At 43.3% G+C, this 18,836-nt stretch overlaps 1 protein-coding gene across 7 annotated transcripts in view; it reads right to left on the reverse strand.

Annotated features, from left to right (window-relative positions):
* Positions 1-18,836, reverse strand: part of SLC8A1 (solute carrier family 8 member A1) — a 306,592-nt gene that overhangs the window by 43,907 nt on the left and 243,849 nt on the right. For 3 of the 7 annotated variants that reach the window (XM_084901481.1, XM_084901479.1, XM_084901480.1), the window contains one exon: positions 1,163-1,222. The exons of the other annotated variants lie outside the window; for them this stretch is intronic. In XM_084901481.1, the coding sequence (XP_084757607.1) occupies positions 1,163-1,222 (60 nt within the window). The remainder of the gene's footprint in view (positions 1-1,162; positions 1,223-18,836) is intronic. 7 annotated transcript variants of the gene reach the window in all.

Here is an 18,836-nt window from a genome sequence, read left to right on the forward strand (position 1 = left end):
AGAAATGCCAAGGATTTCTTCAAAAAGGCTGGAAAGCCCTGTGCCAGGCTCAGAAGGAAGCCAGCTTTGAAGGAAGGTAACTGACAGAATTCTTCCACCAGGATCATTTTCCTGGAACACATTGCTGTCTCCCAACTTCAGCTCCGGATATTCACGGGCCTCTAATCCTCAGAGGACAATGTTCACCCAGGGTGCTCCACCTCCGTGGGCCTGCGTCTCTCTCCAGCTTTATCTCCCGCAACTACTTCAAACTCAACCTGCATCCCAGCCAAACGGAATTACTTGCATTCTTTTTCAAACCATATGCACTTTCTCCTTTTGTCCTTTAGAACCAAATGTACTTGGCGTGTCCCAATCCCCCCTCCTTACCCTTCCCCACGTGTCCTTTGAAACTCTCTTCCTTTACGAAACCTTCCCTGAACCCCCTGGCCCTCCAGCCAGTGCTGGAAACTCCTCCTCAGCTTCCGCTTGTAACACCAGACCAGTGGTTCTCAAAGTGGACCCTCACCGGCAGCGACATTATCCGGGAACGTGTTAGAAATGCATGTTCTGGCCCTACTGAGTCAGAAACTAGAGGGTGGGGGAGGGGAGGCGGCCCAGCAGTTTGCATGAACCAGGCCTTGAGGTGACTGTCATGCAAAGGCCAAGGAGACCCAGTCTCCAGATTATACCTGTTCACTTTGCCTCTCTTCCCCAGGTAACCCTTCAAGGGCAGGGATTTGTTCATTTTTGTGTTCCTAATGTTTGGCCTCTTTTCCATCATGCGGAACAAGCTGGCTAAAAGCTTGTGAAGTGAATGAATATATGCATTAATTTCTCCTGACGTTATATAACTACTTAATTGCGTAATATATACACATGTCATCATTTTGCCAATTAGATTATACTTATCAATACGGAAAGAAATGCGTACTGTTTAAATGCAGAAAGAAAGGCTTACCGCTTAAAGGAACCACGAAATCAATATAACTGTATTCAAAATTGGAGACTTCATTTTATGGGGTGACATAATCCCCGTTCACATGTTTTCAAATCCTCCTTCTAAAGTGGGGGCGAACACAGATGCGTGTGTTTCGCAGCCATTCTAGAACTTCTCCTTGAGGCCTCTGCCTACCACCCCAGCCCCCAACCTCGCCCCCAGGGTCTAGAGTCCCTCATTCACCTGGAGCAGCTGGCGGCTGGGGAGGCTGTCCAACTTCCTGGAGGACTGCTGGACCCGAGACTGCCAACACAGAGCACATGTGAGTGCTCCCCGGAGACACTCCGTGGGGAGGCCCTCTGGTGCGGGCCATGTTGGAATCACCCTCCGAGGAGCTTGGAGGGAAATGTTCCTCTCACAAAACATGAAAAAGGGGAACGTCTGGGTCTGTCATCTGTCCCTTTACAGGGAGGGAGGAGAGGCAGTGGCTGACTCTTCCAGGAGGTCATGGTCAGGACTGCCATGCAAACAAACCTGGAGGATCTGGGAGAAAGCAGTCTCATCCTAAGACTTTGGAAGGTCTCGCGTGAACTGCTGGGAGGAAACTGCCAGCAGGTGAGTGGGATCACCTTGGGAGACCAACCAAGTAGGGACTTAATTCAGGTCAGCTGAGTGACTCCCTGGAGCCAACAAGCATTGCTGACTGTGTTCAAGGAACTCACAAGGAGCCAGGAGGCCCAGATGGCTCTAATTCTTGGTAACCTATGGAAGCCTATGGAAGCAGGCTAAACCTGAGCCACAGGTGATTCCTGTAAATATACATCTAAGAAAACGAAACTTAAGAACAACCAATCACAAACAACCACCTTGACTTTCCCCCAAAAGGCAACTGCTTAAGCTATAGCCAACCGAATCTTGTCTTTGCTTTGCTTTGCTTCCTGCTTCTACTCTGACAAAGTCTCTCTCCCACCGCCTGTGGGCGGAGCACTCCTAACCACTTCTGGTCTGATCCTGGCCAGTTCAAATCCATGTTCACTTAAATGAACTCGGAAAATTTTAATGTGCTTCCGTGTATCTTCTAACAACCACTTCCTATGGCACTCATGCTGTATGGTCATCACATATTTCTAATACCACCCTTGCCTAAAAGCAGAAGATGCTTTTAAATAAAAGTACGTATTATGGGTTGAATTATGTTTTTACCAAATTCGTCGCCCTAAATCCTAGTACTTCAGAACGTGATTATATTGGAGACAAGGCCTTTGAAAAGAAACGTAAGCTAAAATGAGGCTGATCCCAGCAGACGAGTATCTGTATAGGAAGAGGAAGCTGGGACTCACAGTGAGACAGCAGGGCCGTGGGCACACACAGGAAAGACCACAGGAGGACACAGCGAGCAGGTGGCCCTTCCCCCTCCCAACTCAAGGAGAGCAGCCTCAGGAGAAACCAAACCTGCCAGCACTTTGATTCTGGACTTCTATCCTTCAGAACCGTGAAAAAATAAATTCTTATTGTTTAAGCTCCCTAGTCCGTGGGTCTGTGGCATTTTGTTACAGCAGCCCTAGCAAACTGGTACAGCGCTCCTCAGAAGCCTCCTGTGCCATAATGTTAATGTGTAGGAACAGCCATTCTGTGTTTCTATAACCCACTCCTTTCTCCTATCTTTCACACATTTCCTCTTCTCCTTCTCCTTCTCCTTCTCCTTCTCCTTCTCCTTCTCCTTCTCCTTCTCCTTCTCCTTCTCCTTCTTCTTCTTCTTCCCGCCCCCCCCCCCCCCCCCTTTTCTTCCCATTTTCTTTTTACACTAAATGTTAGCTGCTCCAGGTAGAACTGTGAGAGCTGCAATTGTCAGGGTGAATTGAAGGGACTGAGGAAGAAAAGAACCATGTTAATTCTTTCTCTGCCTCCTCCTTCCCTAGTTGCCTATTTCAAAGGGGGGTGGGGAGGTGGGGGCTGCATGTACCCCAGGAAAGCTCCGCAAAAGCACCAGACTTTCAAGTTATATTTATTTGTATCTGATCCTTTTAAATTTCCATGTTGGTGGACATTTAATGATTTCATAGGATAGATGGTCAACACAGTTTAGAAAACATTGAATTTTAATCAGTCATCTAGAAATACAGATGATTCTGCCAGACTCTACAAAATTACTTAATTTTGAGTGTCTACATCCATATTGTGAAGGTGAACAAGGGAACAAATCATGAAACTTCTCAGAAGAAATGACACATAAATTGGGAGTAGCTATTGTATTTGTCTTCAGGATGAAAATAACGACACCTTTCCTATGAGGAGCATGCCAGAAAAAAAAAAAAAAATTAGGTCACCTCTGTAAAGTATTTGAGGATATTTCAAGATAATAGTTATTATGATGGTTATTAGTTTCCTATAATTAAGGATTGTGACTGTATTTCCCTATCATTATTTAATTGCTCAGTTAATATGCTGGGTTATCAGGGGTTATATTCTAGGCTTTTAAAAACAAAATGTGCCTTGCCCTCTGGAATCAACCTCATGATCTATAAGTGTGTAATGAAAAATGAGAGAGAGAGAGAGAGAGAGAGAGAGAGAGAGAGAGAGAGAGAGAGAGATTGAGATTTCCTCCTGTGGGCTTCTAGCATTACAAGGAATCTTAAATATTTTAATACTTATATCTGGAATGGGAGGCGCATCTGTTTTATTGCATTTGAAAGTGGAAGTGGCTTCCCCTTCTTTCCCCTAGGATCTCATTGCTCTTTACAAATTTTAATCTCCAAGTCAGATGTCATTTAAATATTAAAAATGACCACTGCCTGCATGGGCGATGCACAATTACCCTGTCTTGGAAAAGGACAAAGAAACATGTTCATCCATCACCATCTGGACTATACTTAAAAGTGTGTTCTTTGCAAAGATGAATGGAGCATTAAAAAAATAAATAAATAAAAAATAAAAGCTGAGCTGGGAGCATCCTTTATGTGACAGCAAAGTTGACGGTAATCTGCTGGTTCTGCAGGCTGGCCAGCCCAGGGCACTGGAGGCTGTGCCATTCTTTCCAGCCCCTCCTCTGCATTAGCAAAGAGACAGACGGGTGGGGTGGGGGTGGGGGGTGGGGGGGGGGGAAGAAGGGGACTTTCCTTTTATAGGAGCCCAAGCAAAGGATCTTCTTATCTCAGAATCCTTCTTTTCAGCTTTATGGATTCTACTAATGGAAAGATAACAAAAAAGCTGTATTTGATTAATCAGCTCCATCGCCTTTTACATGGTTTCCTTGATACATGTTGGACATCCTAAAAATATAACTACAAAAATAGCCGAATCGTTAAAGCCACAGTAGTGGAGAGAGGACCCCTTCAGCTATGGATAGAACAGGGGTTGCACTGTCTCTGCTCTGGAGCACGAACATAGACTGTCATCAGCATTAGTGATCATGGAAGGCAACCCCTGGGCTTGGCACCTGCAGGCGACATAACATCTAAAGTAAACAGAGATGCTCAGGGTTTGGCCTCAGGGAGAGCTTTGAGAAACAGAAAAAGATGCTGCTGGAGTGTGTTAGACACGTGGGTCAGAAAACTTAAGTTAATTTCTAGTTCTGATAGCTTGTTTAGGGGAAGACTCTTGACCTTCCAGAGCTTCAGTGCCTTATCTGTCACATGGACTTCCTAGCTCCCACATCACAGAGCCTTCTGTCATGAGGGCTGGAAGAGAAAACATCCAAGTCCTTTGTAAAACTGCAAACCTCTTCGCAGACAGATGTGCCATATTCCCTCACTGTTATTTGTCAGAAGGAAGGCAGTAATCAGTTTGACCTGAGTTTCTTGATTTCCCAGAATCTATATTCTGCTTGAATGAAACATTATTGCTACAGCTTCTCCATGCTGCTTGATTGTAAGAAAAGAAAAAAAATGGAGGGAGAGAACATGATGGGGTGTCCAGCTAAGTGACAGGCACTTAGCTAAATTTTTCCCCACGCCTGAGTTTTTATTTTTTAATTAATTATTTTTTTTATTCTTACAGGAACCTTGAAGGTGGGCATTATTAACCCCATTGTGCATAATGAAGGACCTGAATGAAATTTAGAGAATTTAAGTAGCTTTCTAAAAATAATGACACAGTTGGCAAGTGGCTGAGTTGGGATTTGATCTCACAGCCTGGGAACTATTTACTGCACATGATGTCTTGTTGAAGCAAGTTGAGGAGTATAGCATCTGTCAACGATTGATTCAAAGTTTGAGTCTGCAATTTCTTTCTGTGCCTAAATGCTATATAAAACAATGCTGCCTTTTTTTTTTCTTCAAGGAATGTGAAAACACTGCTTATGTTCTAAATTACTTTCTAAATATAATTTTTCTAGATGTGATATCTCTTCAGCAGTCAGTCACATGTTCTTTCTCAAGCTCTTGGGAACCAATTAAACCAGGAAACAAGACAATAAATAAAGGGAGGGCATCATGGTTGTGATCATTTTGGAATTTGGAATTTAAGTGTGACAAGTCCGTATTTTCATTTCTAGTTGTCAATGGTCAACTACCTAGTTCAGAATAAAATATCCTGGTTTGTATCTAGCTCTTCACTCTAGAATCAGCAAAACTGCCTATATTATCACAAATATGCAATGGGAAGTAGTTTTAGGAATGTATGCTGCTGTTCAGTTGAGAAAATGTCTGACTTTCAATTCCTCCCAGGTATTCATTTCAACCTATAATTATTAGTCCATTTTTACTCTATAAAGAGACTCCTCCACTATGGAACAGTGAGGATGATCAGAACACTTTCCAGAAGTATGAAAGGATGGCTATAGGATGACATCTGTGGTCAACCCCACTATCACCCATGTGACCTTATGAGCCCAACAAGTGTTACCTTGTGAAATATACAAACCATTAACTGTGAAACTGGATCACTGAAGTGGTTTTCCATATTCTACATATGTTGTTTTGGGCATGATTTCTTTATAAAATTTTGTTCCTTTTTTAGCAAGTGGGGTTAATTTTAATTTTGTTCCTTTTTTAGCAAGTGGGGTTAATTTTAGTTTCTGAATACTGAAGTTGTTGTCTTTAAACAAATGAACAGGTTAACTTGATGGAATGGGCTTTCTCCTCCATACTGATCACTTCCTTTTGCAACCTGATACATGGCCATTACAAATCAAATTATACTCTCCTATTATGCAGTTTCATTTTTCTTCACTTTCAGAGGTTCTGACAAAATCATAAGATATTTAAGATAAAAGAGACCATAGCTATCAGCTAATTTACCCCTTCTCATTTTTAAGAGAGAGAGGGAAAAAAAAAGAGAACTGTGATTTAATTGTGATGAATTTTTGTTCTCTGGTATCGGGATGTGTGTGTATTTGATATACAAGGGCTTGAGTTAAGTCCAATGGCTTTTATTGTCTTGCTCACTCAGTGATCTAAAATGTCTTTTTTCTCCTTTTCCCTTTCACATGCTTATATATTACTTCTAACCCTTAATGATTTCTATATGCCACTAAACTTAATAACCTAAGATACATTCCTAAACAAGAATTTACCTTTTGTTCTGGATTTGGGAGAAATGCTATAAACATTTCTGTATAACCTAAAGGCCAGGAAGTACTTAACTTATATATTCTCTGATGAAAAGTAGACATCTGCAATTTCTTGACCAAGTATATTACAAGATAATTCCTTATCAAGAGAGACCTCAAAACACAATTTACTCAAATTTATAGATCTATGGGTTACCAAAGCACAGAAGGAAAAGGTAGATATTTGATTCTGTCCACTGAAACATAGGTATTAGAAAAGAATTGAACTTAAAGTGTTGGGAGAGTTTTAGAGCTTACTAAGGGAGGGAAATGTTCCTCTCACAAAACATGAAAAAGGGGAACGTCTGGGTCTGCCATCTGTCCCTTTACAGGGAGGGAGGAGAGGCAGTGGCTGACTCTTCCAGGAGGTCATGGTCAGGACTGCCATGCAAACAAACCTGGAGGATCTGGGAGAAAGCAGTCTCATCCTAAGACTTTGGAAGGTCTCGCGTGAACTTCTTTTAAATTTCTGCCAAATGGACAGAGTCTCAGCTAATAGGGCATTTAGGATCTCACAACCCAACTTGGAACAGTTCAAGCTGTCAGCTCGGACTTAGGGTCCACTAATTTGTCCAGGACCCATTCCTTATATCACATGAATAAATCCAATCTGGCTCCACATGACATTCCTGCAGGCGCCGATAGCTGGTCACTGTCACATCACTCTCAATCCTCACCCCAGGATGCAGTGTCAGGCTGGTCATGCTCCTCTGAGCACTGTCAGTCATAACCTTCCTTTTCTGGGCATGGTGCTTGGAGCTGAATGCAACTCCAAGAGACACTTATCTTGTCTGCTGCGAGGCAGGCTTTTTTCCCTTTCTCCGTTTGGACACGGTTAGTTTCAGAAATATATGCACTAAGTTTTTTGGTGGTCACATTGCCTATTGTCATCCGTAGAGCCTACTTACACATATCCATTAACAAAAACCCACTGCTTCAGTGCCATGTCTAGGTCATGTCTTCCATTTCCCACACCGGGGTAACACATTTTGGGGACACATCTGTACAATCATTCATCTATTCGAATGGTTACTTACTATCTTTCAGTCCAAGTTAAACGTTGTCATTAGAAAATATGTACCTTGACTTCACAGCAGCTCTTTCTAAATATGCTCCTTTCGAATCATTCTTCAAAATGTATTTAGATTGAGAAGAAAGTCTCTTGGTGTGGCTGGCGGTCATTGGAGAGGTTGTGAGTGAGCCCTGCGGTTGGGTGCTCGTCCTACTGTCCTCATCCCACGCAGCCAAAGGCCTGAGGTCAAGGCTGGTGTTTGCTGAGAGATCCTTCTTCACCAGCTAGTGTGGAATCAAATTAGCATGGAGATTCCATGCCTGGAGTCTACTGTGCTAGGGCACCCACACTGAGGAGACCGAGTTCAAGATTACTGTAGACTTGTAACTTGGATTGCTGGCCCATTCTTAGGGGATACGAGCATAGGTCCTATAAATCACTCCCAGCCTCTGCTTTCAAGCTAGAGATAGCGGTGGGTCATCTGGCCCCACAGTATCAATGCTCATTACTGCTCGTACCTGGAGGGTGAGGCACAGCTGATATGTGACAGTACTTAAAAGGATTTGAGAAGTCAAATCTCTCTCTGTGAATAACCTCCGACCCTGTCTGGACAAATGACCTCCTGGGTAAAAATTTCCACAAACAACAAAATGCTTGCCAGCTCAGGCCATTATGTTAGGATGGTTAATACAGCTCAAGAAATATCTCAGGTGACAGAAATGTCTCTCAGCAACAGCAGCCACTGTCAAAATGAAAAGCAGATCCACTGAAGAGTTCCAGCTCTCCGCAAGTCTTTCTACTGGCAAAGTGAGTCAATTTAAAGCTAAAAACCGACTGCCTAGAAAGTTAAAAACTCTCTCCTTCAGAATTCCTCTATGTGCTCCAAGTGTTCCTAAAAGTGCAGAGGTTGATCATAAAAAGTCTTGTGAGTTTTTGCTGCAAGCTTTGTCTTTTGTAAAACGACGCCACAGTCATTCTGAGAATCTTGAAATTCAGTGTCCTCTTGCCCTTTATGGATTGTAGGACTCGAAGAAATTTAGGTTTCTGCAAGAGAAGCCTACTTCCTACAGACTCGAGCACCTAAGAAATGAACCCTCAAGTAGAACTGATACTTAGCGAGTGTAGATGCCCCTGCTCGTTTACATGGTTTAGGTACAGTGGGGAGTATGAGGGCACACTGGGTTCAAAGATCGGCCTGAAGGTTCTGATAACACTGTAAATACCAGCAGCTGAGGGAATTAGCCTCCTGGAATGTGGGAAGCTGAGTCATGGACCAACTGTTGGGGCAGCAATAGCTCTTCAGTTTTCACCAACCTGTCCATGGTATGTCCTAGGACTGTGGTCGGCTAACTGCAGCTTGGAGCCACATGTGGCTCTTTGGTCTCTTGAGTTTTTAGCAAAGGCCAGCTTAGGAGTACCCCAATCAAGTGAATAACAATGTACCTACCTATATAGTTTAAAAAATTTGGCTCTGAAAAGAAATTTCAATCATTGCACTGCTGATATTGGGCCCTGTTGACTAATGAGTTTGCCGACCACTGCCCTAGGAAAATGTTGACATTTATATAAAGGGTTGGGCTGATGTGTATCAGTGGTTGCCCCACAGGCAGAGGAGTCTGAAGACCTTCTGGGTTTTAAGATGCTGCTGTGATTAGTCTGTGAATTTGGGTTTACTTAGTGGGTGCTTTTCTTCACACACCTGAGAAAACACACACATCCCACTTAGTCTTCCCAGGTACCTGGGAAAAGGAGGTAAAGTTTTCTCCAAGATAAAGAAATGGAGGCTCAGAGAGTTTAAGTAACACTTATGGATCTCAGACTCTTTTACTTCAATTATTGCAATTACTGGACCCATGGATTTCTGAGAGAAACATCATTATGGCTTGCCCATACAAATCCCTTCTGATAACATCTAAGTTCAATTGGCTATTTTATGAACAGTGTAGTAGGGAAATAACTATCTCTTAAAAAACCCTCTGTACATGGCAACATATATATATATATATATATATATATATATATATATATATATATATATATATATATATATATATTATTGAATGTTTTTTTGGGGGGGGGAATGAATGGATGGTTCTATGCCCTTTCTTCTTCCTAAAGAGTCTGGTTTTTTTTCCTTTATCTTTGGGGGAAAAAATCCTCTCGTAGTGGTTTGTATTGGCCCTCCTGGGACATGGGCGGCAGGGATCTCTCTCTCTGTGCAGCAAATGGGAAGGACTCTAGACCCATAGTTGGCAAACTGCAGCTTGTGAGTCACGTGTGGCTCTTTGGCCCCTTGAGTGTGGCTCTTCCACTAAATACCACAGCCTGGGCGAGTCTCTTTTGAAGAAGTGGCGTTAGAAGAAGTTTAAGTTTAAAAAATTTGGCTCTTCAAAGAAACTTCAATTGTTATATTTTTTATATTTGGCTCTGTTGACTAATGAGTTTGCCGACCACTTCTCTAGACCTTCATCAATGACAACTCCCCTCCTCAGTGACTGCTTTCCTGGTGTCAGGAACGCTAGAAGGGACCCTGTTCTAATGATGGGTTTGTGAGTTGATTTGCTGGCAAAGTGGTGACAACAGCTGAGAATCTAAGGTTCTGACCGTGGCCTTGGTTTGCACAGTACAAAATGACTGCAATGCCTCAGGGCACCCCTCATCTGCTTGCCCTTTCTCTCCTCTCTGTTGTGACTTTTTCAAAGAGATCCCTGTAGACAGAGGTTCTCCACTGAAAACAGAGGCATTGATGAGTGAAACTTTCTCTTTTGTGCTGTGAAGAAGTAATTGACATTTTAAAGAGAAAATATGATCTTATATGTAGTAATATCTGCTTGTTGTGGGAGGATTAGCTCATTAGTAAAACTCAGATGGAATATCTCAATGCCCTCACTGCTCATGAATACCTTGTTTTTTTTTTAAAGAGAGTAGGCTGGTTAAAGTGGGTGTTGACAATCGAGTTTGTCTGTCTGCCAGTGGCTTTTTAGTCTTTCGCCAATAATAACCTGAACCAGGCTTCTGTGATGCTTTTCTTCAATATGAACCATCTTAAAAAGACCTTTCCCCCTCTCATCACCAGTAAGTCTATGGCCTTTCTTTATTTGGTTAAGGCACAGTGCAAATGCTATTAAGTTTATAGGTCTGAACTCTAAACAATATTGCAGGTCACTATTTTGAACCTAGACTGAACCCCCAACCTCGACCCATATCTGTAGTAAATTTTCCAAGGGAATAGAGTGGTTGAAAGAGGAACTTTATTTGTACCAGCCATTTGTTCAGTGAATATTTATTAATAATTTCTGTGCCAGGTATTGGAAATGCAGAAAAAGAGACCCAAAGGAACTTCTAAGGGACAAGAGATAGTAGTCAAACAAAACAAACGGCCCTGGTGGCGTGGCTCCGTGGTTGAGCATCAACCTACGAACCAGGAGGTCATGGTTCGATTCCTGGTCAGGGCACACGCACTGGTTGTAGGCTCAGTCCCCAGGGTGGGGCATGCAAGAGACAGCTGATCAATGATTCTTTCTCATCATTGATGTTTCTATCTCTCTCTCCCTCTCCCTTCCCCTCTGAAATCAATAAAAATAAAACAATAAATAACTAGTAAACACAGCTTGTTACTGTATATAAAAATAAATAAATGAACAAACACGATGACTTCAGATATTATTCAATAGTATAGGCTCCAAGGACAATGAAGTCAGGTGATAAAATACAGCGTGGCTGAGGAGGTGATCTGTGAGCTGAGGCCTTAGGGATGAGAAAACCCAGAGGTGGAGGGGAAGCCTTCTGTGCAGGGGCGCCAGCCTGTGGGCAGGCCCGGGGGCAAGAGCAAAGGGCCAAGAATGGAACTAAGCCTGTAGCTTAGAGGCATGATACTCTCGAAGGCACACACGTGGCAAGATGGAAAGAGGACTGACCTTGGAATCAGAACCCTGGGCCAGGGTGTGAATCCTACCTTCCATTTTCCATCTCATAAATGGGCTCACGAACACCTATACTGCACAGGGCTGCTGTGAGGCTTGTGTGAACACAAAACAACCATTCTTCAGGGGCAGGGCCACTCCATTCGATGCTTTTACATTTCTGGCCCAGGGAAATGTTGGTCTTGGCTTTGCCTCATCCTGAAGCATCACATCTTCAAGAAGCCCTGGGGTCCTTAGGTAACAGCATGGGAATAAGGGCGAAGGCACTGGTGTCACTAATGGGAACTCCAAGATAAGGAGGAGAGCAATGCTGTGTGCTCTAGCAAGAACCTGAGATTCTACAACAGCCTCTACGTGACCTTGGATGACCTTTCCCTCGTTGGGCTCAGATCCTTGTTCACCGCAGCCAAGAGAGCTGGAATGGCTGATCTGTAAGCTCCTTCTCAGCCCTGTGCTGGGATTCTGGGCTAAGATGCTCTCACAGGTTTCAAGACCAGCTGGATGTGACCAGACACAGGCAAAGTAAAAGAGAGGCAGGGGGTGGGGAGTGTGTGTCAAAGCCCTGATTGCAGGGACCGGAATGATGAGGTCTTTATCGAGGGAGCAGGCTGTGAACAGTGAGAATTAATGATGCAAGTCACTCTGACAATTTTTTTCTCTGCCTTTGGGATGTGTGTGTGCTTGTGCACGCATGCGTGCGTGTGTGTTTGTGTGTGTGTGTGCTCGCGCATGGGTACACAGTGGCTAAGTTTTTTCCTCTTTCCGCCTCTTAGGATTATGCTGAAATGTTTCCTCCTCTAAAAGCCGGGTACAAAGGCTCCCACTAGGGGGGTGAAGCCCCCCCCAGGCCTGGTGCATTGATTAGTAAGCAGCAACTAAAACTGTGTTCAACTGTGTTCACCACGCGAACTGTATGGCAGCAGCCTTGCCCACAAAAGAACTCCTGGGTCCTGTGATGGCTTATTGTTTGCAGAGCTGAGCTGCCGCCTCTCCAGACAAAAGCCGCATTAGGGACGTGACTTTGGGCTTAAATGAGAGTGCTGAATCATTCTGGAGCCTTCCAACACAGTGTTTTCCTCCAGATTGTGTAATAAGCAATTTCAGAGAAAAACAGCCCTACAAGCCAATATTCTTTTTCAGAAATACCAACGAAAGCATACCCACGGGCCAGGAAATAATTGATTCTTCCTCCTGCCCTCTGAGCTCCCACCCCTGGGGAGCAGGCCTGCCTGTTCTGGAGCTGGGAGATGAAGCTACCTGATCCTACACAGCATCCTGCTACCAGTCACATTTTTAAGTGGATAGGCGTCCCAGATTTGTGTTGCCTCCCTACCAGTACGGGCCTAGTATAGTGGTGGGCAAACTGCGGCTCACGAGCCACATGTGGCTCTTTGGCCCCTTGAGTGTGGCTCTTCTACAAAATACTATGGCCTGGGTGAGTCTATTTTGAAGAAGTGGTGTTAGAAGAAGTTTAAGTTTAAAAAATTTGGCTCTCAAAAGAAATTTTAGTCGTTGTACTATTGATATTGGGCTCTGTTGACTAATGAGTTTGCCGACCACTGGCCTAGAATATATGTTACAGAAAACGGGAGAAGAACCGAACAATACTTAGAGCACATGTGTCAAACACAAGGCCCGCGGGCCAAATCCAGCTCAACAGGCCTTGCAATGTGGCCCGCACCACGCTGTCATCACTGCACTCCGCTGTCAGTTTATGACATTGTCAGTTTATGACTGTTCAGTAAACCATTCGGCCCGCGATTTAGGCTGGATTTTAGATTTTGGCCCCTTCTCTGATTGAGTTCGACACCCCTAACTTAGAGTTACAGTTTTTACGCCACAAGGGTCCAGAGGAAAATCTCTCAAATTCTGGGCCCTAACATGGAGGAACTTTCCCTATTTATATGTTTTTGCCTTCTTTGTCTCCCAAATATGGGGTGTTTCTGGCCCCCTTTGCAAGTTCTTAAAGAGCCCCTATGTGCTGGGGCCTTGAGACCTCAACCAAAGTGCTGGCCTGGCGCCAGCACTGATAACTTCGTCCGGGAAAGGTTTAATGGCCTCTCTGAAGTGGGAGTAGTCTTATTTTCCTTATTATTTAAGCAAACAAGCATCTACAGAAACCAAATAGCAGGGTTAACATTTCAAACAGCAGTTTTTATACAAGATGGATGCTTCACATATATATATATATTTTTTACATTAAATGATTTATTTGCCATCCATATTAAAGCACTATTACAAAAAAAGTGACCATTGTAGCCATATGTTGAAAAAAGGGATGAGAAGTAAGTTGGAGGACAGCGGTATTTCTCACATCTCCTGTTTAAAGTTTAAAATAATGCCTACTCTTATTAGTTGAAGCATCTAGTGATTCTAAGCATGAAAACCTCCCGGAATAACTAATCGTTCCACAGGGGAAAAAGCAGGGGCTCAGAGGAAAGGATGGGCATCGATTCAGTTTTGCTTCGGAAGGCCTGACATATTTTTTAGCAGCAGATATAAATGCAGTTCTAAGATCACGAAAACAATTTGGAAGTCCCTCTGGGTTCCTCGTGATGGGATTAAACTTGGACTTTGTAGGAAATGCAGCGGCTGAACCTGTCTACTTTCCATGATTGGAGTTCCCCCTGGTCCTTCTGTATCTCTGTGCAATGCTTGCACACTCATTTCTAGCTTCCCCGTGTGTAAGCTGAGTGAAAGACTCATCAACTTTGTCCCTTTTGTCTGCTTTAACTCACTCCAAACTGGCCACGTAAGACCTGAAGTGAAGTTGACGGGAGTGACACCGAGGGTTGCGCTAAAAGCTTGCTTGCTTTTGGACTCGGTGGACTTTCGTATTCAGCGTTTGCTAGTTGTTTGACACTAATTAACCGCATTGGGCACCAGGGTTCTTAATTGTAAACTTAGGACAAAACTACTGACCTCAGGGTATAGCTGTGAAGAACAGAAAAAATGTATAGAAAGTACCAGCTATCAATGGTTACCCTTATTTAAGCATAAAGTGAGCCCCAACTTCATATTACAGGCTTTTGAAAGACTTTAAGGCAGTTATAATTACTATTTTTTATGAAGCCAGATCACTTTTTCACAAAACCTCAGTCAGCTTATGATTTTCAGGAAAGGAAAATTAATAATTATTATAGTCACGCAGGAAACAGCACAATAAAACTCCAATCTCCAACACCCTCTCTCCCCACCTTTTATTTTGACTCTCCTGTAGTCGCACTGAGGCTCTTAAACTTGACCCAGCAGGATTATTCTCTTAATTGCTTAAATGGGGTTTTCCGATCACCCGGGGGGTGACATGTTCAGTGATGAGGGTATCTTCTCAGTAATGATGATCAGTTACAGAGGAGATGCTAGAAAGATACCTGCTTTGACCAGCTTGCATGGCAATCCTGGGAGCTCTTGTGAGATGCCATCTTTATTATGTCTTAATTAGGATTATGGTGTGGATCAGTCTTCAGGGTAACAGTACTTTCCAGTGAATTGTTATTGGGGGGCACCCTAGGGTTGACAGCTTTTGCTATTAAATAATTCAATTTAATTGAGAGCACTTATTACTCCACAGAGCATGCATGAATGAAAGACTGGTGACAGAACTAGTTTCCATCTTTGTTTGGTGGGCAGGGGGGACCATGTCCTTCACTCTTATTTAGCTGAAGTAAGGTGCTTGATGGTAACCACTGTGAAGCACAGTGAGGGAGGACAGGCAGCTGCACCTTCTGGCCTGGCCTAGTGTTGAATGTCTGCCTTTTTATTGTAGAGGGTTCCACGGGTGTTTCTGAGCTCCAGTCACAAGGCAGGAAGAAAACAGGCCCTTTCAAAGTCATCATCTCAGTTTCTTGAAGGCTACACTTTAAAATAATGTTTTTTCAATTACAGTTTACATTTACTATTATTTTATACTAGAAGCCCAGTGCACAAAATCCGTGCACTCAGGGGAGGGGTTACTTCAGCCCAACCCTGAGCACTCTCACAGTCTGGGAGCCCTTGGGTAATGTCCAACTGATGGCTTAGCAGTCAGTCAGAAATCTTTAGCACTGCAGAGGAGGTGGGAGAGGCTTACACCACTGTCGATGCACTCACTAGCCACGAGCCTGGCTTCTGGCTGAGCAGCACTCCCCCAGCGGGAGTGCATTGACCACCAGGGGGAAGCTCCTGTGTTGAGCATCTGCCCCTGGTGGTCAGTGTGCGTCATAGCGACCGGTCATTCCACCATTTGGTCGATTTGCATATTAGTCTTTTATTATATAGGATTATTGACTATATTTCCTAGGCTGCACTTGGAGCCTATATTTGGAGCCTATTCTCTCATTCCTTTCTTTCTAGGAGAATAGATACGGCTGTATGCTGTTATTGTGCTGAATATTTAATTTAAGCAAGCCAGGTAGGCGGTTTGCCAAATTTAGTACCTTCCCATTTCCAAAATTATGTGGTCCATGGAGTGCAATGCCATCAGGGATGCTGCAGAAAAGAGCCCCTACATTCTAATGTTGGACAATGTTTTAGAACTCGCTTAGTCCAACTTTCTCCTTCTACTGATGATAAAGCCAAAATTCAGAAAGATTTAATACTTTGCCAAGGTTATACAGTTGGTAAGAACCAAGACTACAAAAAGCTTCTTCTTCTTCTTTTTTTTTTTGCCACTTTTGAATGTTCCTTCATTGTGACAATACCGATAAACACTAGAAAGACATGTAAAATCTTTGTCAAAAGTAAAAGAATTGCAGAAAAACCCTCTGTGGTATAGACTTAAGGTTATCAGTTAACAGAGGGCAGTTGGCTGGCTTTCTGAGAGAATGGCACAAATTACCAGGCAGGAGAAGCCTGTGAATGTGCCCAGGCAAACACACTCTTTCCTTGTGCTGAATGGAACTCACGGGCATTCTCCTAAGGCAGCGGTTGTAATCGGTGTGCTGCAAGAATTGTTAAAACATGCAATACTTGACTACTTAGTCAGGGACACTGACCTCTTTTCCCTTAGATTCCCAAATAAGAACATGCGGCAATAGCCATTTGGTGTGAATGAATCAAAATCATACCTACTTTTTTTGTCATAGATTGGCAAAAATACATTTTTCACGTGCTGCAGAATTTCAGTAATTAGTTTATGTGCCATGAGATGAAAAACATTTAAAATCACTGCCCTGAGGGACTCTGCACGAGGCTTTAAGAGACTTAAATATTGAAGTTAAAACCTTCCCATTTCATGCTGCAACTCAGCTATTCAAATGAATAAAGATGCCTGCCATGCATGCCATACAAGTTACATGTATGTGCATATCGCCATTTCCATGTGTCTAGCATATCTATGTGTGTGCCTGTGTGCACCCATGTGTTTGTGTGTCCATGTGTGTTTGCACACAAACATGCATGCATGTGTATACAGGAATCTTTATAGACACAAAGGAAATGGGGCAGAATGAAAACTCCCAATCTCTATGACCCCCCATACTCTGTCCTACAGTCACGTGGAGACCCTGTCAAACCTGACCCAGCAGGATTATTTTGTAATTGTTTAAAAGGTATTTTCCTAGGACCCAGGGTTGACACATGATATGATGAGTGTCTCCTCAGTAATGACATTCTCCTCTCATTGGAGTGAATCCAGGGCTGATCTGGATCCTGCACTGCCATTGACCAGCGTTACCTTGTGAGCAAGTTACATTGTTTTCCTGAACCTCCATTTTCTTAGATATAAAATCATATGTGTAATACTATAAAACTAAACAGACAAGCAATGTCTCCAGTCTTTTAGAAACTTTAGTAATGAAATGAACTTGATTTCATTTACACACAGGTGCTTATGTCTTATTTTAGGATCTTCAGTATGATCTGCCTCCCAACAGCCAAGTGTGGTCTGCAAAAGTACAGACAGCCCTCGTGACTGATTAATCCTTACAGCAACCCCATGAGTGAGGAGCAGTGGTCTCCACCTTCTGCTGCGGGAACTGAGATCTAGAGGTGAGGTAAGCTGCCCAGAGTCCCCCAGTGGGTTTCTGGAGGTCTGGGCCGCAAACCCACATCTGCCTCTGAGCCGGGCTCGCCATGGCCCTCCCGCTCACCTCCCCGCAGCCCGAGGCTGTGGTGAAGCACAGCCATGCGGTAGCTGTGGGATTGGCATTGGCATCTGGTTCTCTTTTTTTATTTTTATTATTTATTTATTTATTTATTTATTTATTTATTTATTTATTTAATTGCTTTTTTTACAGAGAGGAAGGGAGAGAGATAGAGAATTAGAAACATAGATGAGAGAGAATCATCGATCTGCTGTCTCTTTCACGTCCCCTAATGGGGACGTGCCCGCAACTCAGGTACATGCCCTTGACCAGAATTGAACCCGGGACCTTTCACTCCGCAGGCCTATGCTCTATCCACTAAGACAAACCAGTTTCGGCGGCATCTGGTTCTCTTTACCCAGCTGATGTTTGCCCTTCTCCTGGTCATACCGGTGCTCCCTTGGACCCTAGCTGGTACACTATTCCTTCAAGCCAACCCTCCATTCTTTCCTGGCAGAGACACCAGGAAGAAGGAGGCACTGGGAAAGGCACACTATACATCCATCTCTCTGCCGACACATCGTCAGCCAACCTGATGGGGATGCTGGACTGCCTTGACAGTTTCTGACAGCCAGGTAACGGCGGCAGCTGCTGCTCCTGCGAACACCAGCAGGAAATGATGGGAGAACCACTGGGCCCTGACTGCTTAATCCCTCCCTAATCTCTGGAGCCTCATAAATCCTTTAAGTCTTCAAACATGGAACAATAAGAACTTGGTTCACAGACACAGGATGGTCATAGGAGGCCCAGCTCCTGAGCTATGAAATGCAGGGGAAGAAGGAAAAGGAAAAAGACTGCCAGGGGTCTACCTTGAAACTAGTTTAAATATAATCAGTGAGGAACAGAGGCAAACTCCTACTTACACAATTATTATTTTTGTGTAGCAAGATATATAGACTTAATTTTGCACAGAAAATTGCATAGGGAAACGCTCTCAGTAGAGCCACTGAAAAGCAATTCAATATTTTTAATAAGGCAAATCTCTCTGATTCGCCACTATTTAGCCATGAAATCTTAAATCCAATCAAAGTCTGTTTTTAATAAATGCCGCTTTGCCAATTTTATAGTCCACTTGACAGCCTAAGAAAATTAACATTCTTTAGATGCTTACATTTCATCCTAAAGACAAACACCGGGCTTTCTAACAGCCATTCAGGTAATTGAGTGCCTATAAAATACGGGTTTGCTTTTCTGATATTCGGTCTCAAAATTGTAAATCAGGTCAATTTACCCCGCAACCTGCAAGTTTCTAAGCAATTTTGTCTCACTCTCCAGCAGTCCTTTAAGAACATAAAAACTCAATATGTTGGATAAGAACACTTACATTTCATTCATTAGCATTTCTCCAAAGTGTTATAGGATTCCGGGGCAG

Source organism: Pipistrellus hanaki (genome assembly GCF_964339955.1).
Source record: "Pipistrellus hanaki genome assembly, chromosome: 12".
Lineage (NCBI taxonomy): Eukaryota > Metazoa > Chordata > Mammalia > Chiroptera > Vespertilionidae > Pipistrellus > Pipistrellus hanaki.